The following is a 24,841-nucleotide window of genomic DNA, read 5'->3' on the forward strand; positions in this document are numbered from 1 at the left end:
TAGTTTAATGACATGATTTCCAAGTGATAACAACTTATGTAGAATCAGAGAAAGAAGTGATGAACTTATAACATATTTTCTAATATGCAAAATATAAGCATGAGTACCCTAAGGCAAGATTTCTAATCCAACAACACGAACCTAAAGCATGATTCCCATTTGCAGATAAGCACAACATAGTCCTAAAGCATGATTCCTATCATAATATAAACCTAAAGCAGGATTTCTACCCGGTTTCCCCACAAAAACCATATAGGAACCCTCCCCTTTTACTAATCACCCCAACATCTGTTTACAAATAATATTATTATAGGCCAGGATCAAATGAATTACATAGGTAAATGAAACTATACTATATGGAGCTTAAATCAGGCCCAAAGTAAACCTGAGAATGCCAAGCCTTCAATAGAGTCTCAGAAGCCAAAGATCTTACAACCAATAATATATGTCTTGGTATGTCAGAGTTCCCTAAGGGCGTCAAGGATCCCGGACAGTGCTCACACCAAGACCTTTCATCAAATAGGGATTAGTTATGTGTGGTGTGGAAGGGCCAGCCCTGGTATGACAGAGTTTAGAGAGATCTCAAGGATCCCTAAGCAGTATACACACCAGAGGGGCAGAACTTAATAGTCTAAGAGTAAGGTGAGAGTACTTGACATAGTGTTGAAAGACTTAGTAAAACTATTTAGAAGTGAAAAAGATTTAGAAACAGTTTTTAAAGATGCTAGGAATGACCAGTTTTGAGAAGAATACTAAGAGTAGGAGCAACATTTTTTGAAATCATTTTTGAGGAAAGCATACTCAGCAAACAACCAAATTAATCATAGAATACCCAAATTCACTTAACAAGCAGATTTACAAACAGGGGATGAAGAGGATTGGGGAACATATAGGGTTGAAACCACATAAACAAAGAAATATTTGATACAACAAATATACATAACAACTAGGAGTCTACTGAACAAGTCAATCATGGTAACAAACAGTTAAAACATAGAGAAAGAAGGCAGCAAGATCATGTTGAGGACAAGAGTTTGTTGAACAAAATTTGACATACAATTAGGGCCAATCGAATGTACTAGAAAACTAAGTAACTACATGGTCATACCAGTTAAGGAGGGGTAAGGGAACTAAGTAAATATGTTGGAAAAGTATCAAAGAACTAAGTGAAGTCAGATATGCTGATTACACATAAGGCAGAATTTAGACATGCTTAATAACAGCAAACAGAGAAACAAATTAAATAACTAGTACAGGAACAAGCATGGATGTATAGACATGGAACACATAAAGTTGAGTTTCAAAATTTAACTAGAGACATACCAGTTAAAGAAGAAAATGCAGAATGTAAAAAACAGGAGCAATTTCACTATCTAGCCTTGGCTTTCAGCCAGTTAAACCAACAGTTAGCACAAGTAGCAAAGAAAGAAGAGAGAGTTTGAATGTATGTGTGTGTATTCTGAACTGTGTGTTCGTATTTGAGAGGTAAAATAAGAGTGCTTATATAGTAGTTCAAGAGTAGAGCCAATAAGGTAAAAGAATAAGAAATCAGCAATTAAGGACAATCATAATCCAATCACATAAGGAGTTCAAAATAGACTCCTTTAATTAGGGGCAATTGGCTAAACGGTAATAATAGAGAGTCTAATTAAGGAAAGAAGTTCAAATCAAACCAAATAAAAGAGTTCAGAATAGAATAATCAGGGGTCTAATTAAGGAAAGAATCATGTAAAGGAATCAGTAAATATACAGGTAATCAAATGAGGCAAGAATGACTAATTAAGGTCGTAAACAGGAAAACATCAAGACTTAGGCATACAAATCTCTAATAGAGCAAATCAATCAGCCAAATTTCAAAGTAACAATGATTTCTGGAAAGAATATATCAACTCCCATAAATAGTGAATAAACTAAATAAAGACTTCACAAAAATATAGAAATTAGCCGGAAAGCCAAATTAGAACCCTAACAGGGCTCAATTAGGGTAAAATTACAGGATATTGGATTTGACAAAGAAAAACATGCAAGGCGGAAGATACAGAGCAAATTAATACGATTGGTAACACGGAAAGACCCAAAATCGAAGCAAGAATTTGGAAAGATCAGTATATTACATAGAGTCAATTAGGGTTCGAGTACTCTTGCAAAAAAAATTGGTCATGAAGACGAAAATAGAAACGATTAAACATCTAGAAGTCAGAAAGCTTTTGAAAAACAACTCGTAATGAACCCTAGTTTTAGGGAAAAGGAAGAACAAACGATTAAAAGCAGAAAATTTAAGAGAAAAACATGTAATAGTGCTCGATTCATCTTAGATCTATATAGATCTGGAAATAATTGAAGGTAATAGACAAGGGTTTTTGGAAACATAACAGAGATGAGAGCATAGGTTTAGAAACCATGATTCGTAACAAAATAAAGAGAAGTTCTCACTCACAGTCGATAAAATGGCCTAAGACAGGCTAACCAGTAGAGTTTCAAACCAGAACCAACTAGGTTCTTAGAGATCCCCTCAAGGATCTAAGAAGTCTAGGAGCCATGGTGCGTAGAAGGCCAGGAATGACTGGAGAAGCCATAGGAGCGTCATAAGGTGAAGGTTTACGCCGGTGACGACGCTTAGAATTAGGGTTAGGTCGAGAGACTTTGAGAGAAGAGCGAAGAGGTGACGACGTGTGAGGTGAGAAAATGAGAGGTTTGGGGGGGGGGGTCATTTTAGGTTAATTATGGAAAGAAGGTTGTGGACCGTTGATCAAAACGATCAACTGTCAGGATTAGATGGGGTATTGGGTCGGGCAGGTTTGGGTTTGGGCCTAAGGAAATTGGGCTAATTTAGAGGGGTTATTTGGGCTGGTTTTAAAAGGGTTAGATCTGAAAATAAGAGGTCTACTTATTAAATACCCAAGTAATTGAATAAAAATTATTTTATAAAATAATTAACAATAAGAAAAAATAATTTTCATGCATAGAAGTGCTTTAAAATAATTATTTAATATTTTGAAAATATAATGGACCAATTTCTGGTAAAATAATACAGTGATGTATACATGGACTATAATTGCAAAATTATTGCAATTGTAACTAAAAGGTATAAATCTGACCATTTGTGAAATAATTTGAACTTAATATGGTTATAAGTAGCAAAATTAAATCAATAAAATATTATAGAGTCATTTGTGATGCAATTTTATAATTATTTATATAAATAAAATACTAGAATAAATTAATTTAAAAATATAGAATTATGGAAAAATATCAGTTGATGTTAATGCATAGTTTTGAAGGTATATATGCACTTAATATTATAGGAAAAAAATGGGTATCAACAATAGACTGAGCTAGTCCCTTAATAAACCTTCTCTCTCTCTCTCTCTCTCTCTCTCTCTCGGTGGGAAGTATGAGAAGAGCATGATGGGCCAAGTCGATAAATCTGGTCTCGTACTGAGTGACGGTTATAAAACCCTGTTGGAGGCGCTCAAACTGCCTCCTATAATTCTTTCTCTAAGTGATAGGGAGAAACTTCTCCAGAAATAGCTGAGAGAACTGGTTCCAAGTCAAAGCAGGCGACACAGCTGGTCTGGCCAAACAATAATCTCTCCACCAATTCTTGGCGGAACCTGACGGACGAAAAGTAACAAAGTCGACCCCATTGATCTCCACTATCCCCATATTCCGTAGAACCTCATGACAGTTGTACAAATAGTCCTGGGGATCCTCTGAGGATGTACCGCCATAGGTAGTAGTGAAAAGCTTGGTGAACCTGTCCAACCTCCAAAAAGCATCAGAAGACATAACTGCTCCATCACCGGTCTGAGCTACAACACCCGTCGGGACTACCCCAACTGGCTGAGCTGCTGGAGTTTAAAGCTGAGGAGCCATTTGCTCCAGAGTGCGAGTAGCGGGAGTCTGTACTCCTCCCCCAGCTCGAGAGGCAGCTGGTGCTACAGGAAGTACGCCGGCCTGAGAAACACTCTCCATAAGGCCCACTAATCCGACCAAAGCATCCTGAAGTACCGAGATAGCTATGAATCCCTCCGGAACCTGAGCTGGCCCTACTGGAATGGTCTGGGCCGGAACTTCATCATCAAGATCTACCTGAGGCTCCGCCACTGGTGCTGTTGCTCGAGCGTTAGGCTGAGCCCTGCCCCTGCCTTGGCCTCTAGAACGGCCTCGGCCTCGTCCTCTACCCCTCGTAGGAGCTGCCACTGGGGGCTTGGGCTGCTGATCAGCTGATGAAGCGGTACGTTTTCTCGCCATCTGCGAAAGAATAGAGTAGAAAGTTCAATTAGTATTGAGAGATCAAACCACACGACCTAGATGAATAGAAGTAAAATTGCTCCTAACTCTGTAGCCTTTAAGGGATAAGCACAGACATCTCCGTACCGATCCCTCAAACTCTACTAAGCTTGTTCGTGAATTGTGATACCTAGGCAACCTAGTGCTCTGATACCAACTTGTCACGACCCGAATTTTCCACATTTGGGGCTGTGATGACGCCTAACATTGAACTCGCTAGGCAAACCAACGTCACAGATTACTACACCTTTTCCTTTATCTATTATTAATTAAAAACTTAACAAAATTAAATCAGCGAAAATAAATGCGGAAGATCATAGTTTAAAAGACTATCTTTATACTAAGAACGGAATCCGAAATAAAATACACCCAGAACTGTAGTCACAACTCACGAACTGTCTACGATTACTACAAGTAATGGTCTGAAAGTAAAATATACATCTGTTTTGGAAGAAAAGTAAAAACAGAATACAGTAAAGATAGAAGGGGACGCCAGGGCCTGCGGACGCCTGCAGGACTACTTTGGGTCTCCTGTGAACTGAAGGCAGCACCCTCAAACTCTAATCAGCCACTAGCTCCGAAATATGCACAGGAAGTGCAGAGTGAAGTATCAGTACAACCAACCCCATGTACTGGTAAGTGCCGAGCCTAACCTCGACGAAGTAGTGACGAGGCTATGGCGGGGCATACAACATATACAACCTGCAACAGTTTATACTAAACAGAAAGAAAATGCAGAATATAATGAAGCAATAACTGGCATTAAAGAAATTTGGAACCCTACTGTTCTACTAGTATTCAACTATAACCAATCTTTAGGGGTGTTTCAATAGCACAATAATAGACCTCAGCAGACATGAACACTTAACGACAACTGATGCGGCGTGCATTCCGATCCCATCACATAACAACAACAGAATCAATATTCGCCCTTATTTCTCCTTGTTGCGGCGTGCAACCCGATCCCACCTGTCCACCCTTATTACTCCTCAACACATATCACCATTATTCCTCCTGTTGCAGCGCACAACCCGATCCCACCTGTCCACCCTTATCACTCCTTGTTACGGCGTACAACCCGATCCCACCAGACCATCATATTTTCACCCTTATTCCTCCTGTTGCAGCGTGCAACCCGATCCCAATATATATATATATATATATATATATCACCACTAATCACAAATGAATAAAAATAAGTGTTTCACAAGTAAATTCAATTTTCCCAATGTACTTATATCGTAATCCACACAGTGGAATATTACTATAATTAAGAAACTTCACTGGCGTAAACTACTCAGCGAGACCAACCAAGATGTGCCATAAGGCACCAACAAGCCAATATAAGCCAACGATGTAATAAAATAAAACTATGAAACAATTAAATACTTCAATAAAGAGAACAATAGTTAATATGAAGCGATTAGACATGGAACATATATGAGCAAGTAGCAATTAAGGCATGAAAGCAATTTTGAGCAAATAGCAATAAGGCAAGAATAGTATAATAGGAAACGGGGAAGGGAACAAGCAAAAAATGGAAATTTTGGTGGCGCATAGGTACTCGTCACCACACATATACGCTACACACATGGAAATTTTACATAGCAAATAAATCGGGGATTCTTATTCCCTCAAGTCAAAGTTAGACCAAGCACTTACCTCAAGCCAACGGGTAATTCAACACTCAATCACCGCTTTACCTCTCGATTCCACCACCAATTCACTCGTATCTAGCCATAATCAATTTAATAACATTAATAAATGCTAAACAACTCAACTTCAATGCATAACTATTGGTTTTCTAACATTTTTCCCAAAAAGTCAAAACCCGACCCCGAGCCTGCTTGGTCCAAACTCGAAATTCGGACCAAAACCCGATTACTCATTCACCCCGAGTCCGGATATACAATTAGTTTTGGAATCCGACCTCAATTTGAGGTCTAATTCCCCAAAATTCAAAAATCCTAATTTTTACCCAAGAACACCCAATTTCCCATGAAAAATCCTAGATTTTGAAGTAAAATCATGTAAAAAGATGAAATAGATTGAAGAAAAAGAGTTAAGATTTATTTACCTATGATTTGGGGAAGAACTTGCTCTAGAAAAATCGCCCTTAGGAGTTTAGGTTTTGAAATTTGAAGAATGAAGTGAAAATCCCATCTAAAATCTCATTTAACAGGCTGCAGATATCACAATTGCGATCAGGGGTTCGGAATTTTCAAACCCTTGAATTTACTGCTGCCTTCGCATTTGCGATACATATGTTGCATTTGCGACCTCTGAGGCCCTCGCAATCCCGGCTAAAGTTTCGCATTTGCGAGGTTGGCCTTTCCTGGCCTTCTTCGCATTTGCGACAATATTGCCGCATTTCCCAAGCCAACAGACTTCACATTTGTGAAGCCTGATCTCGCATTTGCGAGATTAGAGGCCTGTGCAAAACACCAGATGCATCAGCTGAGTTTTCTTAAGTTCTAATCACACCGTGGCCTATCCAAAACTCACCCGAGTCCTCGGGGCTCTAAACCAAACATGCACACAAGTCTAAAAACATCATACGGACTTGCTCGTGCGATCAAATCATCAAAATAATATCAACAACTACGAATTAAACCTCAAACTCATGATTTTTCTCAAGAACACTTCAAATTTACTATTTTCACAACCGGACGTTCGAATCACGTCAAATCCACTCTGATTCCTACCAAATTTCACAGATAGAGTCTAAATACCATAACGGACTTGTACCGGGCTCCGAAACCAAGATACGGGCCCGATACCAACAAGATCAAATCTCTTTAGATTTCCAAAAACCATTACATTTTCAGTTAAACAATTTTCTTTAAAAATTCTTTTCTCGGGTTAGGGACCTCGAAATTCGATTCCGGGCATATACCCAAGCCCCATATTTTACTACAGACCTTTCGGGACCGTTGGAATACGGGTCCGAGTCCGGGTCCGTTTACCCAAAATGTTGACCGAAGTCAACTAAAATCATCTTTTTAAGCCAAAATATCATTATTTCTCAATTTTTTCATACAAAAGCTTTCCGGTACCGCGCCCGGACTGCGCACACAAATTGAGGAGAGATAAAAGGAGGTTTTTAAGGCCTCAGAACACAAATTTGACTTCTAAAACAAGAGATGCAAAGACATGCAATTTCTGAATTACATGGATAATGAAAAAAAAGTTTAACCTTCAATTTATACAAGTTAAATTCATTTTAAAAATGATTAACTTATATATATATATAAAACACTTGATAGTACATAAGCAAGAATTTTTATATTATCTGTATATGTATTTTAAAATATTGTATCGTTTAACGTGTCCTATTTCAGGTTACTAATTATGCTTTTACAAATAATTGTAGTAAAATTATAGTAAATAATAGGAGGGTTGATAACATTTGGATCCATAACATTTGTATCCAAAACAAACATACTACTAAGTACTGGAGTACTTATTAAGCTGCGCTGCATCCCTTCAATTGTTTTACAATATAATTATAAAGAATTCCTATCTTGTTTTCTAAATGGTTTTCCTTCATTGACATATACAAATTTTTTGTTCATTTCGTCGTTTTGATCTCATTATAGCATAAAAATTCTTTTATATGATCATATATAGAAATTAAATTCTTTAACAGTTAACATCATATGACATATATTTCTTATCAAACTACTAAAAAAATTAAGGGGGTATTCTACCTTTAATTATACATACTCACTCTTTTATCATCTCTTTCTTATGTAATTTACACTGAAAGTGTCAAATATCTTATACTTGCGGAATTTCAATTTTCAATCAAACATTACGAATAGCCAAAACAAATAATCAACTGTTCTTGTTCTGTATTTACTCTTATTTTTAGCTCTTTTTGCTTATCATCATTTATTACTAATATAGAAATTTTCACTTTGAAGCATGAACCATATTGTTGGTGAATGTGTTGATGTGTCAAATTTATTTCTTCTATCTCGCTATATAGATGTAGTAGTTTTACTTTTTTTCCCATATCATTATCAAATAGATTTCACATATTTCATATTATTATATTATCTTGGCAAAATGGTCTCCTGGTCACTTAAACTTGCAACCAATTGTCAATCCAGTAAACAAACTTACAATTTTTTTTCCTTTAAACACCTTAACTTGAAGGAATGAATACTAATAAATACATCCAACCGAGCGTGTATATCAATTACGCTGATATGTCAAACACGTCATATGCTAGACTATTTATTGCTTGACATGTATTATTTATGTGTCCCACTTTTAAAATTAATTTATTACTTGACATGTGTTATTTGTGGGTCCCATTTTTAAAATTAATTTATTAAAATTGGCCTTCATTATATCTTTTACTTTCTTCTCCATTCAAACACCTCCTCCTCCCTCCTCCCTCCTCCCCCAAACCCCAGTAAAAGAAGATACTACCGGAAAAGCCTCTGACGAAACCCTAAATCCAAGAAATTAGCCAGCTTCCTTCATCCATATTCTACTTCTCTTCTTATTTCTGTTAAATTCAATTAGGAATAGAATTTTTGACAACCAAAAAACCTCAATGGCTGCCATCTCGTGTTCGCCGACTACCAACCACAACCACATCTCTTTAAGTCCCAAATTATAAGAGATAAGTAAAACCACACACCTTCAGATCGAATCTGGCTGGAAAACTTCCAATTGCTTTCTGTCCTCGCTTAAGTTCAAAAGTCATAGCATTTCTTTACTCAAACTAGTCACTATATTTGAAAAAGAATGAAAAAACGAGATGAGAAATATTTGAAAGATAATAAAAAGAAACTGGATAAAAAATAGACTGGACTGATGGGAGATAACTGGGGAGGGGTTACCGGTGAAAAGAAGAAAAGACGAGAGGCGAGCAGTGATGGGCGGCCTTGGGGGTGCTCTTTCCCTTTTCTTTTTCATTTTTTAATTTTCCTTTTGATTTTAGTATTTTTCTTAAATCAAATATTGTACTCACGCGCCTTTTTTGTATAATTGGTATACATTTTGTCCACGTTACCTATGTCACTACCACATAAGCATAGTCAATGATTAAAGTGATTTATTAATATTTATTCCGTCAAGTTAAGGTGCTCAAATGAAAAAATTATAAGTTTATTTATTGAGTTGGAAATTGGGTGCAAGTTTAAGTGAGCGGGAGGCAATTTTGCCTATTATCTTTTCTGTTTCAAAAGGTGAGACCTGTTCAATTTTTTTTTTTTCACTTCGGCTTTCCTAGTTCCTTCAAAACTACTCGGACTAATTGTGAGGAATATTACCTGCCTATATATCAACAATATATAAATTCAGAAATTTCAGGTCTCTCCTCCTCGATCCCTGCCCAAAAATGAAAGAAAAACTAAAATGTTAGAAAAGAAATGAAATGAACCTTTTTTAAGAAATTCTTTTCTGGCGTATAAATTGTACCAAACTTAAAAGTTTTACATTAGAAGTCATAAAATAAAGTGGGGTAACAAATTCCCTTAATTAAGTAATTTGTACAATGTAAGATACATATATTGTTTTCTTTGCTTGATGTAAGCAGAAAAGATCACAAACATGATCCCTTATGTATGAGGCTACTTTTAAATTGCCCCTTAAATATATTTTAAGTAATTTTGGTACTTTAAATTGTCAAAAGTAAACATATTTAACTCTAACTATTAGATTTAACAAAAAATGTGAGAAAAAAGATTTAACTAGGAACAACAAATAAATCTCGCCAAATTTTAAAAAATGGTAACCCTAAAAATAGCATTAAATACCATAACTAGACTAAAATAGTAAAAATTATATGTCAAAAAGTTGCACGAGACACTAAAAATACACCAAATAGTAAAAACTACAAATGTTACACCTCTAAATATGAGTTGCCATTAATTTTCTTTTGCAGTTCTCGCATAAATATAATAATTATAGTTTGTTAAATATTTTACAAGTAAAAGTGTTCACTTCTAGCAAATTTAATGGACTAAAACTGTTCAAAAATATATTTAAGGACTATTTTAAATGTACCCGTATGATTGAGGGACCATTTTTATGAAAAATCAATAGTCGCTTCCTTCTTCGTAACTCTTTAATAAAAGTCCTCATTTGTTTCTTCCTCTTCTTTGTCGTCTTTAAATCTCAGTTCTCCCCTATTCCGAATCCCGAAACTCAAAATTTGCAGCATCTCCATTACACTTCTCCAATCCGTTACTTTGATTAGCTTCTGTTCTCTTGCAAATCCAAAAACGCTCATGGATTTCTGGCAAAAGGCTCGAAGTTTCGCTGAAGAAGCAGCAAAGCGAACCACAGAATTCACAAAAGAAGCCGCTAATCGTTCTCAGGAGCTTACCATTGGTTCCTCCAAGCTCTCCGACGTCGTTCTAGAAGCTTCCAAACGATCTAAGGAATTTGCTGTCGAGGCATCTAAGCGATCCAAAGAAATCGCCGTCGAGGCTTCTAAACGATCCAAGGAAATAGCCGTCGAAGCTACCAAACGCGCTGATGTAATCGTTACCGAAGCTTCTAAACGCGCCGATCAGATCAAAGTTGACGCTCTCAAACGCGCTGAACAGATCAAGTTTCAAATCCCTTCCGCTGCGCTTTCTCACATTGTTGACTCGTCGTCGGCTGCTCCTCAAACGGCGTCGTCTGCCCCTACGCTTGCCGATCTCGAGAAATTTGGTGTTACCGATGATTTGAGAGAGTTCGTTAAGGGGATTACCATTAATACCTTTCAGGATTTCCCACTTGAAGGTAATTTGTTGTACATTTCTGAATTAGAGGTGAAAATGTAGTACTTCTTGTACTGGAAAAACTATATTATTTCAATTTCGGAGTTCAATTAGATTGCTGAAAGAAGGAAAATTGACAGAAAATTGGATCACTGAGTTCTCTGTGCTAAATGTAAAAGAGAAATTCGCAGTATTGAAGAATTACATTTAGCTATGTCACAATTTCAATCTAATAATGCTGACAGGAGGGAATGCAAAGAAGATTCGCTATCTGTGACTCTAGATATATAAAATGTTTTATGTCAGAAGAAGTAAATAGAAGGAATTAGAAGCTTTTGAGATAGAATTCTAGAGAAACTAGGTGTTGTTTAGTTTTTCAGGGTTTTAAAGTGGCAAGAACTAGGTGTTGTTTTGTTTTTGAACCTCTACGTTCATTGTCGTCAGTCATCTCTTCATGCTATATATTTGTGATTACTGCATTTATAATTCTTACATGCAATGATGACAGGGTGTATAGAGCCAAACCAAGTATGTTCAGGGAATGATTTTGTTAATATTGCCCTCCTAGGTTAAGGACAAACATATAATCAGATCGTTGGGTCAACATTTGAAGAATGCTGAGAGTGATGGTACATTTTGTTTGAATTTTAAAAGTGGTATTATTACATTTTAGCATTCACCTTGAAATCCATTAGATTGGTTCATCTATAACCTAACCGTGCAAATTAGATCTACAATAGATGAACGACTGAGGTTCAGTTCACCAGGTCCAACTATTAGTCTTGTCAACGAATTGCATGCCATTCTTACATTTTCTTAACATTCAAATGGTTCCATCAAGCAAAGCAGTGCACTTAATCAAATTCATCCTTCTCGGTGATGTGATATATAGATGTCATTGTGTTTGTTTCCGGATAAAGCACCCTGCGAAACTTGCAAATGGAACATGTCAAGTCCACGGAGAAGTATTCCCTGCTTTATCTCTAGCCCAGAGTCCTTGAAGAGGATAACTGTTGTCTCAGATGACATGACATGATGATTTTTGTTCTGCAAGAGTCTAATTCTATTAGCAGTATGCATCAGGTAGGACCTTGTCCACCACCTTACAAGGATATATGCCTGAAAAGTGTAAACATTTCAAGGCATGGGCAATTGGACACTGTTGGTTGCACCTCTTATATGAGCTTCAAGGTTAGAATGGTATAGGGAGGATTTAGATAAAATCATGAAGCGTTAGTTAAAGAAAAAGTGTATTAGAAGCAACTATTTCCTAGTCTCATTTCTGGAATTCTAACAGCAAACACCAATATCTGTGCAAAAAAAAAAAAAAAAACAGAACCCATATCTTTTTGAGATCCCCATCTCTTGCAATAATTTCTAGAGCACGTCATTTTTAGTTTTTGGCAGCATACGTGTTAAAGATTGTGATTTCCCATTATCATCCTCAATGTCCATTTCACTCCATTTGGACCGTTTAATTCCCATTCAGTAAGCTATCAAGAGGACTTTATCATAAATAGACTTGTTTTATGCAACCGTCAACCTACCGCAATCCTCCTCCTTTATCTAGCAAACTCTCACATGCAGTGTTATTTCCATTATTTATCATAAAATTGTGACTCCTTTTGCAATTTCTAATGATTTTTCTATGCTTAATCACATGTTCATTGTTTATTTCTTTTGCGTCACCTATTCTCAAAAGAAACTATCTTAACTGAAGTATGTCTTGGATATGCACAGATGATTCAGTGATCTCTGATATTCCTACAGTCTCAAATGTTCGGCAGGATCTTACAGAATTTCAGGAAAAACACGCAAAACTTGTTCTTCAATCTGTCAAGGTATGACACTCAAAAAAAAGAGGGGCTGACTTCTGGTGTTATTCACCCTCTCAGGGTTGGCTGATCAATAGACTTTTTTAAAGAGGGCATGACTTCTGGTGTTATTCACCCTCTCAGTGTCGGCTGATCAATTGACTAAGTCTCAATTCCAAACTAGCTTGGAGTCAGCTATATTAATCAGTCTCATTTCATAAAATAAAGGTCGGAACATATTAATGAATTCACTATAAAGATAATTACACTAGTTTTAAGTTGGCCATCAGCCTATTGTCTCAACATCTGTTGCTTTATTTGGTGTTCTGAGTTTAGAAGGTCTACTGACTATCCTGGTCAGCTTCTCTTGTAAGTTCATGGGACATCACAATTTTTGTTGAGTTCTTGTCTTTCGGCAGATGTGTAAATATTGATTAGTTTGTAATCTCCTATTCTGCCTTTTGCTAATGAACCATATCTTTTTAATTTTGATGTCTATGAAAAGGGAAAAGGCTGTTCAGAATGGTGCAATTTTTGTCTGATAAAATTGTGCCTTTTGCAAAATTGCCATTGTTAGTAAGAGCATTACATGTGGTGTTTTTGCAGGAAATCTCAAAGCTAAGGTATGAGTTATGCCCACGCATAATGAGGGAACGGAAGTTTTGGAGAATCTACTTTATTCTAGTTAACAGTCATGTGGCCCCGTAAGTACTTCACTTGAGATCTTTCATTTTAGTTTATATGGTGATCTCCCTACGCAAACCGACCTAATTCTATCTGTACTTTTGGAGTACATCGTGAGGCTATGCAGAAACATGCTTGCTTTTTATAATTGGGTATAGGTTCAGTATGAAAGAGCTGAATTAATTTAGTCAGGATTAAGGGGTGAATATTTTGACGGTTTATTGAGAATGGAATTTAGCCTCTGAGACTTCCAAAAGTTGGAAATAACTATGCTAAGGGATGATTACGGACTACAGTACTGTCATTCTCATTTCCGATGCTGTGGAAGTGCATGTGCGAATTTCTTTTTCTTTTTTTTTTTTTCCGGATAAGGTAAGCGAAATGTCATTAGAAAGGCATCAAGAAGATGCAACGATTACAAAAGAGGGAAAATGTAAGCTCTAATACAAAAAAAAATTGTCAATTGTCATAAGGCTAAGGAGCCGACAAAATCCAAAAACATATCAGACTTATTTACAGGGAAAACAGTCACCCAACTAAAAAGTTAACCAAACATTTAGCTTTCAGGTAGCTTTTAGAAGTTGAAATACCATCAAAACATCTAGGGTTTCTTTCAATCCAGATACACCAAAAAATACAGACTGGCACTATAAGCTAGACAGAGGCGGACCCTGGATTTAAACTCTATAGGTTCAACCTTTAAGGTTTTTAGTATTTAACCTATTATACGTTTAAAATTATGGGTTTAGTCACTATGTGCTGTAATTTTAGTAAATTTTTACACTAAATTTTATACTCCGCATCGAAAATACTAGGTTCAGATGAACCCGGTACTATAACACTACATATGCCTTTGAAGCCAGATGTGCTTAATGGCTTTTTGTCAACTCTGCTGAGACCCCATGCTTCATGGACCTCTCTGTCTGAATAGGCATAGACCAATTTTAATCCAAAAATGGTTAAGAACATGTTCCAGATGTCTGTTGCCATTGGGCAATGTATGAAAGTGGGGGTAGACTCTGAACTTGTGTGGCACATGGCATCTATTGGCTAGTTGGAAGCGAGTGAGTTGTCTTTCTTAAACCCGCTTGTTCTCATTTTCCTTCATTGATAAGAAGGAAATTTGTAAGAAAAAGAGAGTAGAATGACAGAGGGCGTGATTGTCTCAGTGATGATAAATACTAAGGATGTGGGTGTGAAAATAAAGCTTCTTAGTTTGTTGGTAAATCTGAAGATGTATCTCAACGAAATATATTCACTGCTTTACACCACCAGAGGCCTAGATATTATTACATCCTACTCATTCTATTGATTGTTCAGGACACGTAGGAATGTCTTCTTGAAAAATCATTCTTGAGCTTAAGCCACAAGTAAAGATTTGTTAGAGCTCAATCTAGCACATTTAACTGATCCTCCTCTTATTAATTTCAATATCCAAAATGAGATAATCATTCAATGTTAATGAAAAGTAGATCTCTCTTAAGATAAGACAACCTTGTCCAAAAACCTTAAAGAATGGGCTACTGCAAGAGCAATTGAAATGGAATTACTAGTTTTCTTTCTAAAAATAATAAATGAATGTGCTGGACTTTGATGCATGAGGTTGTTCTCACACAACATAATCCTTCAGAATATGAGAATGGTATTATGCAATAGATGCCATTTATGTGAGGCCGATACAATCTGTGAACCAGCAATTCATTCACCGCCACATGGCCTCAAAAATGTCTCAGTTCCTTGTCAGTACATTTAGTGTGTGGTATATGTCCATAACGGTAGAGAATTGAATGCTGTGCTGGTACAACAAAGAATCTGGCAAGGACCAAGGAGTGAAGCAAGATGTGGGACATTTGCTGTCGAAAGAGAGAATAAGAGGGTTTCTGAAAGCAAAGCTGAGAATATTCTCAGATTAAAGTACATATTACTTCCCTTTTGGCTTCTGCTGTAAGTGAGTAAAGTCAATGATGTAAAAAGCATAATGAACTTTCTTAGTCTCCTATCATGAAAGGAACTGAGTTTTAGCGATCAGATGTATACACTAAACACTATTTTACGTGCCTTTTCACTCAATATATATTAGCATTTAGCACTTACTAAAAAATAATAATACTAATTCATGAATTTAGGGATAATTCCTTTATGTGTTGTAACAATTTGGTGGTGCCCCTTCGTGTCAATGGAGACCTTGTAGAGGCTTAAAACTAACAGGGAGATTTGCCTCCTAAATAAAAATGCCACAAGGTAAGGCGTTTAAGCTAATAGAGGCATATAGCTGCTTTCCTGAAAAAGGTTAGGGTTTAGGGTACATGGTAAAATAGGCAGAGTATTTGTTCACTATGCTGAAATATGATTAACATTCTTTTTCTTCTCCGTACAAGTATGCATTTCTTGGATTCGGTCCATATATAGTAGTTAGAGCTTTACTAATTTAGGCTACATCTGAATTAGGTATGAGAAGAAATACATGGAAGATGCCGAAATAAAATCTGTTGAAAAGGCACAAGTGAAGAGTGAAAAGGAGGTTTCATCAGCTGGAACAACTTCTAAACCAGTGGTTGAGGCAACACCCCAGACAAATAAAAAGGCAGCCTCAGCAACGTCAGACCAGGATTTGGATGTTTTTCTCCTTGGAGAAGACAGCGATGATGGGCCAGGTACTCTATTTACACTTCAACATATTTTCCAACTGGTTGAACAATAGATTGCTCTTTGCTTAAATGCATAATTCAGGAAAAATATATATTTCTGTAGTCAATCTTTCTATCTTTGCTATTTGCATGTCCCTCTCTTCTAAAAACAAGGAAAGCAAAAGAAAACAAATAGGAAGCAAGATTAGTCTGAACATACCGGCTTCAATTCTTTGTAGTATATTTGCTAGGTGTCGTTTTCCTTTTTACTACATGTCGTTATTGGATTGATATCAACTGTTATCACAATTTGATTCCATAATAACGGTGGTAATTTGTATATCTTACCTTTACAATAATAATGATATATTCTGACAAAAAAAGTAAGAACTGTTATTAATGTTCTGTCTTTCGTTAAATTTTAGTTTGCACGCAGTTAGTGTGTCCACTCCACTCAAAACTGTGACCTTAATCTGTTGCCATCAAGAATAAAGAATATAATTCTAGAAAGCAATTCCTTCTCAAAAAAAAAAAAAAAAAAGGAAAAGGAAAACAATTGTTTTGATGCAGTTATGTATAGTTGTCTTGGATCTGCAATTACTATCTCTGCTTGAAATCTTTCAGTTTTGGCTTTCAAATAGCATTTAGGACAAATAGTAATTTATGGATACATGTATCACAAAGATCTGCAAGACAATTTCAGAAAACCCTATCAAAACTGCATAAAACCTATACATTTCCTTCTGTTCACAAATGTTTTTGTTCTTCTTTCCTCTCAAGTATGGCTTGTTTCATAAAATAACGTTGACCAATTAAAATTATGTCAAACATCCACATAGCATTAGTAATGACATGGGATATCTCCATTTTTATTAGCGGAAGCTTAAGATATCCACACTGATAACCACAAAAAATTTGTCTTAGTTTCAGTGTTATAAAAGTAATAAGATAGTTGAAGTATTCTTTTATCCAATTTTGCAAGCAATTTTGTTCTAGTTATAAGTTGCTTAGCAAGCTGATTGGCTTTTCGAACTTTTCGAGTTTCATTATAATATTTTACATTTTATATTTCATGTCCATTCCTTTGTTTTTTCAAGATTGAAATATGTCGTTCCTTTTAGATTTGAGTTCTTGTTGCCGTTGAAGAATCTGACTTTGTATTTAGGGAAATTTAAGTAAATGTACACCACATTCTGAATGATCACGTTGCAGCACATTGACTATCTGTTTTATTTGTCAGATGATGGAGATGATGCCTTCGATGATGATTTTGACAAGCTATAGATTGGTGAGCCTGATTCTGTTTTTCTGTTTTAAAACAAAAACTTTACCAGTGACTTATTTGTCTCTCCCCCTTGCATAACTTAAGTTGAGACCATAAGTCACTAGCTTTGACATATTTGAATCAAACACAAGAAATTGCTGTGTAAACTATGTGATGTAAGTATTGCTGCACTTTCTAATGGGAGCTAACTTTCAGTATGTTAAACATATATCATAAGGCGGATAATCTGTATAGTGGATAACCAATCTCTGTGTGTTCGTATGTTTGTTGAGAAAGTTCCGGTTGTTTGGGGTGGTGGGGGGGAGCTTTGAGTTTCCCTTCTACTGGATTTATCTATGCACAATTCTTATGTGGCATCATCAGGAAGTATGAGTGCATATGGTATGATCAAAGTGCTACTAGTCACTCAAATCATTCCCAAAGAATAAAGTATATTCTTAGTTAAGATTCTCCGAAAAATTTCCTTTACCAAAAAAAGAAAGACAGTTTCTCCAAATAATTTCTCAAGTCAAGTTTTATGGTATCTAGAGTGGGGTTTGGGCACACTTGTATATGTGGGTTTTATGGGGTTTGGTATCTACTAACTTGGACAGGTCTGCAGGAAGCTCTCACCATTGGAATCTAAGTAAGGGCATAGAACTGGCTGCCTGCTGCTCGGAAAGCTTGGGGATGAAGTCCTTCTGGAGAGGTATTCATATAATCAATCATATGGGATAGAATGACAAAGCCAGCTGCAGAAATTAGTCAATATATACTCACCATATTCCATTTCCTCCATCCTTCCACGGTAGACTTTTTGGGTCTTATTGTTCTTTTCTTTGTGTTATATTCTTTGCTGGATACAGAAGAAAAAGGAGGTGGGGAAAAGAGGTCAAACAATGTATGATGGTGTTTTGGAGCTGTAAATTTGAATTCATTTTTATTTTCCTCTTTGTTATGCTGCATTAGCAGCTATTTATTCATTGGATATCAACTTCAATATAATGAACAACCGTAAATACGAGCTGCTATCTTTACATTCAAATTGTAGTTATTTTCCTTATCTCAAGCACCTGGTCTGTATTGTGCTCTGTCAATGTTATTTCTCCAGATTAAGAACTACAGCTCAACCTACGATATTGTAGCTATCAAAAGGAGAGCGAACTGGGATAGTGCTGGATCTCGAATGTTAACATAGCTAAAGGATCATACATTTTGCAAGATTTAATATATAGTTCACTATCAAATAAGTAGGGAGCAGCAGGGACATCTTATATTTAGGGGAAATTCAATGTTTTTTATAGTTAGTATACATAGATTATACATTAATTATACACAGTTGCATCAAAGGTGTTCCAAGCATTGTATAACTACTTAACTTTTTAGTGGTCCTTAGCTCCCAATAACAACCCTCCTAATGGAGGACATGATCTAATAGAAGCAAAAATTATTGCAGCAAGCAAATTTGGCATGTAGGAGATAGTTGTAGTTTAGCTTAATTCCGCTGTAAATATTGGAAGATCTGATTGGAGACTAAAATTGATTTGGTATCAATGAAGTTTCCCTTGTCTTGAATTTTCTCATTCCATTCTAAATATTAATTGTTACAAGTGGAATCGAAGCCATACTTAATTCTATATTGTAAAATACAGCCATTTAGGAGTTACTAGAAGACATCTAGTCCTTTGAACTATTTTTTTGCTTGTCCATTACTTAGAATCAGAGGCTAACATGTAGGAGAGGTGGTGGTAGAGCAGTCAAAATGAATTAAGCCTTGCCCTGCCCTGACCTTGCAGGTTGGAAAACTCAACGGTCCAACCCAACCCTAAATGGAGCATGGGGTGGCTTGCGTACTAGCCCTTCGATAGTTTTTTTTTTTTTTTTTTTTAATTTCTTAAATTAATCCATGCAATTTAAAACTTTTGGGTGGAGAAAAACTACTAAATGGTAGTTGTAAATAAAGTTTATCAATTTTCTTACTTGTTAAAGAGCAAAGAATGTGTAAATGTTTATACATTTTATTGGTAATTTCATACAAAGACCTAGAGCCGTCACATTTCCACCTAATGATTCTCCAATAATGGTACAAAACTGAAAAAAATCTAATGATCCACCAACTTCAGTATTTTTAGTAATGGACACTTACCACATTCTTCCAAGGAGTTTGAGGTAAGCATACAAATTTGTAAAGAATGTAGAATCTCTTACTGTCCCTACGGGTCCTGACTTTTCAACAACAGAGGCGAAAACTTACTCTTTGATCAATTCATCAATCATCACAATATTGACTAACCAATAGTAGTATGTCTTTTCTGTAGCTATATTTCTCCGATTTTTTCAAATATGATATACACGAGTTCCGTTAAGTGCACGCATTTCAAACTAAATTAACAAAGAGGGGTTGGAGGGTGGTTATCCATAGGGATGACCATCTTGGGATCAATTCTCCCCTCAATCCCTTCTGGGTTGGCTCAAACCCTGTGCAGTTTATATCCCTATTTGGTTTGCAGGCTATTGCACAGAAGAGGTTTACCCAGTGCGCACAGAATGCTTATCACAGAGTGTTCACCCGAAGGGCAGAGGCTGTGGCAAAGGCTGTAGTGACAGCGGGTTCCTCCTTACCAAAAAAAACATTAATAGCTCTAAAGTGGAATTATCGGACTAGATAACAGTATAACGTCTCAAATTAGAGATATTGAATCCAGGGGAGCCTCAAACGTTGATACACTCACTTCTCAAGAAACCTTTTTAATTTTACTTCATTATTCTTTTATTATTATTTTTTTCTATAAAATCAATTAAATATTTTTTTATTTTTTATAAATGAGCTCTCATCAGCTAACCCAGCCTCATGAGATAGGAGGCTGAACGAGAGGCTGAACGGCCTCAGGTTTAAACTGGGTTGAACAATATTAACCCAATCCCACTGAACTAATAAATTGGATTGCGCCGATTTCATAGGCCAAGTTCATTTTGATCGCTCTAGATAGTGAATACATTTGCATCTACTTCTCAACTACTAATTATGTGTGTATTTTTCAAGAACCACGTAAGTATATGTTTTACGAGTACACTCTGTCACAAAGTTGTAGTGGGTGCACTCGCAAAGGTGCACCTTTCTACCTTTTTAAAAATATTTTTTCTTTTGTTAAAATTATCACCATGAAAGAAAGTATTGTGAGCACGAATGTTTGCCTCATTTGAAATTCCTCCTGAAGAGTCCAAAAAATTATCTTCTAATTAGCTTTGAGTTTTATAGAATTTCTAAGGATTTTTCTCTATTTTGTTGTGTGCATTTTATGGTATTTAGTTGCATTCTTCATAATTAGAAATACTTTGAATCATGAAAACATCAAAATATTTTTATCTTTCATTTTTATTACCTTTCTAGGTCATGTGTATCACTGCATTATTAGGAACATGTTAAACCATAATTTTGGTAATCTTTTATCCGTTACATTTTAATTGCATTTTTAGCTTTAGAACTACATGTTAAATGCATTGTTAAAAATATAAAATCACAAATTACATTTAGCTATTCTTTTTTTCTTGTTACATTTGTAGTTAATTCAATATTTTAATTAGCTTAATTTTAGATTAAAACAAATGAGTAGGTTAATTTTGTAAATTAGATTTGATATAAGATTTAATTAAGAGTGGCCATTTAAAACAAAGTGAAGGCAAGAAATTGAAGGAAGCACCTGCTGGGCCAAATGGCCCAAAATTGCTTCAAATTCGCCCCTAGCCCAAGCCTTACTACCCAGTCCCTCTTTAAACATCCAGACGACTCCGTTTAAGGCTTTTGATCTCCACCATTCATTTAATCTCATCCTACGGACGAGAATTGACCACCTCATCCCCATATAACTGTCTGAACCGGGTCCCCTACCCCCAAAAAATCCTAGAGATTGAGTCCTTTTGAACGACTAGCTTTCCTGGTTTCTCTCCGATCATTTCAATTCCAGCAGGTATATAGTTATATTCCCCTTTTGTGTACAATTTTAATTTCGTCACATTTTCAAGCTTTGGCCATGTTTCTGTAGTTCTTCAAATATGGTTTTGTTAATCGATTAGTTAGGCAATTTCGCCTGCCATCTTTGGAATTAATTGTTGTTTGTTGCATGCTCTAAAAACTGGTCTTTTCTACTTATTGAATATACTTTAGCCTTAATTAGCCATTAATCTAGTTTAGGGTTTATTACTTATTTCTTCATTAATATGTTTAACCAAGTATTGGAGTTAAAGTAGAGGGACAGAATTAAAAGAAGAGATAAAAGCAGTTGAAGGACTATAGAGTAAAACACAGAACTTCGGGGGGGGGGGGTAATTGAAATAGGGAAATTTGGGGAATATTTCTGCTAACTGCCTAAGAAGGTTCTAGAATAGAGTGGAAGAGATTTAAAAGCAATAAACTGAAGAATTTAGGTTAAAAAAGGATTTAAGAGTCAAAAATGAAGAAGTAAGAGGGGGCTGTAAAATAAAGAAAGAATAATGTGAATTGCCAGCTGTCAAAATCTGTTAAAAAGATGCTTCCTTCCTATTTTTCAGCTGACACATTCCTCAGATTATTCCCTCACCATTGTGCATATAACACACCCTCATATTCTACATAAAGACCTCACATTCCCTCACACACACACACACACACTAATTCTCTATAGATTTCTCACTCATATTCCCTTATCCTCACTTATTTCTCTAAAAAAACTCTGAAATTCAATTTAGATACAGAAAAATCCAAAAAAAGAAGAAGATTCAAAGCTGTTTCTAAGTCCTACTCTGTTGCTGCATATCTCTTGGATTTCCATAGTTGTTTGAGTTAAAGAATTCACCATTTTTGCTACTGTATTCATTCTGCTGTGGTTGAGCCATAGCTTTGAAGTTCAGACTTCTCTTTGTTTTTCTGTTGCTGTTTCTCTGCTAGTAGGTGCGTTCATCCTCATTTGCTATTTTCTACTTGTATCATAAATGAAATCCTAACATGCTCATGCCTGATTCAATAGATCCAGTGGGTTTAGTTGATGAAGTTTGTTTAAATTTCCATCTCTTTAACATGCGGTGTTGCTTGTATGTTTTAACTAAGCAATTTCAGTTGTTATCACTCTCATGAATAATTCGCTACTAGAATTTCTATTGAGTTTAAATATGATTCAAGTGTAAGGTGACTTTAAGGGTGATGAACTCGGGAATCTAGTCACCTGCTGTTTAGATTCACTTTTGAAGAAGCTAGCTCAGTGGATTCCGATTATAAAGTGCAGTGGTTCCATGGTTGCTCCCTCAATGAAAGTAGTAACTATAGATTAATTCTGTAACATTTAAGACTGGACTGTAAAATAATGCTTGTAATTGATCGGTTGGTTTGTTGATGTAATTAGTTCAATTTGATAGGCTATGAACCTCTCACGTGATTCAGATTAATTGCAAATCAATGCTGGACTTGAATGGTTGCAGATTTTGTCCTATAATTCGTGCAGTTTTTTGTTAATTTTTGGAGTTTGTGTTCACTCTATTGGGCCTAAAAGATAGAATTGTCCATTTTGTGGCCTGATTAATTAATGATGGATTCTGGACTTCACCAAGGAGAGCCCATTGAAGACCTGGGCATTTGAGATCTAATTAGCCTCAGTCACAATTCGAATCATTCTATACAGTAACTGGGGAATACATTTGTCTTCACCTCTGTTCTTGATTAAAATAACCAAATTAGAATTAGTAGGACAACTATTTATATATAATTACGTCCATCTTTCCCCACTAGTTAAATTCCATAGGCATGTTTTTAAACTGTTGGTAATTGTAACTTGATTCTGAATATGTAAAATAATCCTTTAACTCACGTGCTCTCATTCTTTGATTTCAATGATCAAAATCATGTGTGCATGATTCACAATATGTGCATACCACCTATGACCTTACACCAAAATCTCAAACCCGCAAAAAATTGAATTTAGCAAGGCTAATCCACTTTTCTATAACTAATCTACTCTTTTTCTTCCACAACTAATTTTCATAAGCTTTTGGCCCCCACAGCAACCTCAAACTAGTATAGAGAAAACTGATTCTTATAAACACCGTAGTGTGCTTTAGGCGCGACTTAAAAAGATGACTCATCGTGACTATGGGTACAGTTCCCGTGGCATAGTCATGATAGGTAAATCCCAACTCAAGTGCGGATTCACGCAACTTGGTCACAACTTTAAATAATAAAAATAAAAATATTGCGAATCACGAGTACGTTTCACGTTGCGTGATTAGCAATGTTTATGTGAAAACAGACAAGTCCGCGACACCGCAATTTGTTTCAATAAATTCCATAATTATTTAAAATAATTAAAAGAGGTAAAAAATTAAAGTGCACAATAGGTTTTAAACATGTAATAAATCAGATAATTAGGCCAAACATTAATTATTAAGCGACCGTACTAAAACCACGGAACTCGGGAATGCCTGACACCTTCTTCCGGGTTAACATAATTCCTTACCCGATCTTCTATGTTCGCGAATCATAAATAGAGTCAATCTTCTCAATTTGGGATTTTAAATAAATGGGTGACTTGGGACACCATAATAATTATCTCAAGTGGCGACTCTAATTAAATAAATAATCCCATTTCGAATAATATCACTTTAATTGGAAAAACTCCCTATCTCTCGGGAAAAAGGAGGTGTAACAGCTCCAGCGACTCTACTGGGATCGAACCCTGAATCTCTGGTTCAGGGTTCAGAATTCGAGCTTAGAATAACTATTACACTTGGCTTTTACTTATTATTTGATTTTTTACGTGTTTGAGCCTAATGTGCTAAATGCCGCTTTTTACCACTTTGATATTGTTTGAACTGTATATAAAACTGTTACGATACCTTTCTTCTCTCCAAGTCTTTTAAATCATATGGGAAGCTCCCACTAGCGTGGCTTCTTTTATGTTAGTGTCATACCCCTAATTTAGAATGAAGATCAGATCAGTTACAAAGCCGGATGGCCTTTTGATTCCCGGTACATTGCATCCTCGGCTCGAGTTTTCCCTCGGGTAAGCCAGGTCTAGAACAACACACCTAGGATTCAAACCTAGAATAATATAGCTTCATACCAGATCCCTAGTAGGAACGTTTGTTTGCATCACGTGCATTTGACTTTGGGGACTCAACATAGGGGTTGGGTCCGTCTAGCACATATGTACCCAAATTAAAAGACCATCCTGATGTATTTTATGTGCTACTTGTACATTTATTTATTTCAGCTTGCATGTTGACCGATTTCTAAAATAGGGAAATAAAATCATGAAAACTCAAGAGTGAGGAGAAAGAAATTTACTCGGTTATGAAAATTCAGGTGTTTGAAAAATTCCGAAACTCTGCCGAAATTTTAAAAAAAAAGAAAGAAAAAGAAAAGTCATTTCAAAATAAGCCAATGTTTTCAAAAGCCATATTTTT

General features: G+C 35.9%; 1 protein-coding gene and 1 long non-coding RNA gene across 2 annotated transcripts; both read left to right on the forward strand.

The window, feature by feature from the left end:
- Positions 1-10,394: 10,394 nt before the first annotated feature.
- Positions 10,395-18,455, forward strand: LOC104229565 (uncharacterized). The gene is made up of 6 exons (XM_009782213.2): positions 10,395-11,043; positions 12,762-12,862; positions 13,442-13,539; positions 15,968-16,173; positions 17,387-17,434; positions 18,033-18,455. The coding sequence occupies exons 1-5, from the start codon at positions 10,542-10,544 to the stop codon at positions 17,428-17,430; spliced, it is 951 nt and encodes a 316-aa protein (XP_009780515.1). The 5' UTR covers positions 10,395-10,541; the 3' UTR covers positions 17,431-17,434; positions 18,033-18,455.
- A 2,832-nt stretch (positions 18,456-21,287) lies between these two features.
- On the forward strand, positions 21,288-22,875 carry LOC104229566 (uncharacterized). Its single transcript, XR_711661.2, has 2 exons — positions 21,288-21,378; positions 22,566-22,875. It is a non-coding gene; the product is annotated as an uncharacterized lncRNA (long non-coding RNA).
- The last annotated feature ends 1,966 nt before the right edge of the window (positions 22,876-24,841 follow it).

The sequence above is a fragment of the Nicotiana sylvestris genome, chromosome 10 (genome assembly GCF_000393655.2).
Source record: "Nicotiana sylvestris chromosome 10, ASM39365v2, whole genome shotgun sequence".
Lineage (NCBI taxonomy): Eukaryota > Viridiplantae > Streptophyta > Magnoliopsida > Solanales > Solanaceae > Nicotiana > Nicotiana sylvestris.

Coding starts and splice junctions, on each gene's coding strand:
- LOC104229565 (XM_009782213.2), top strand. CDS start 10,542: ATGGATTTCTGGCAAAAGGCTCGAAGTTTCGCTGAAGAAGCAGCAAAG. Junction 11,044..12,761: donor TCAGGATTTCCCACTTGAAG/GTAATTTGTTGT, acceptor GGATATGCACAG/ATGATTCAGTGATCTCTGAT. Junction 16,174..17,386: donor AGACAGCGATGATGGGCCAG/GTACTCTATTTA, acceptor TTTATTTGTCAG/ATGATGGAGATGATGCCTTC.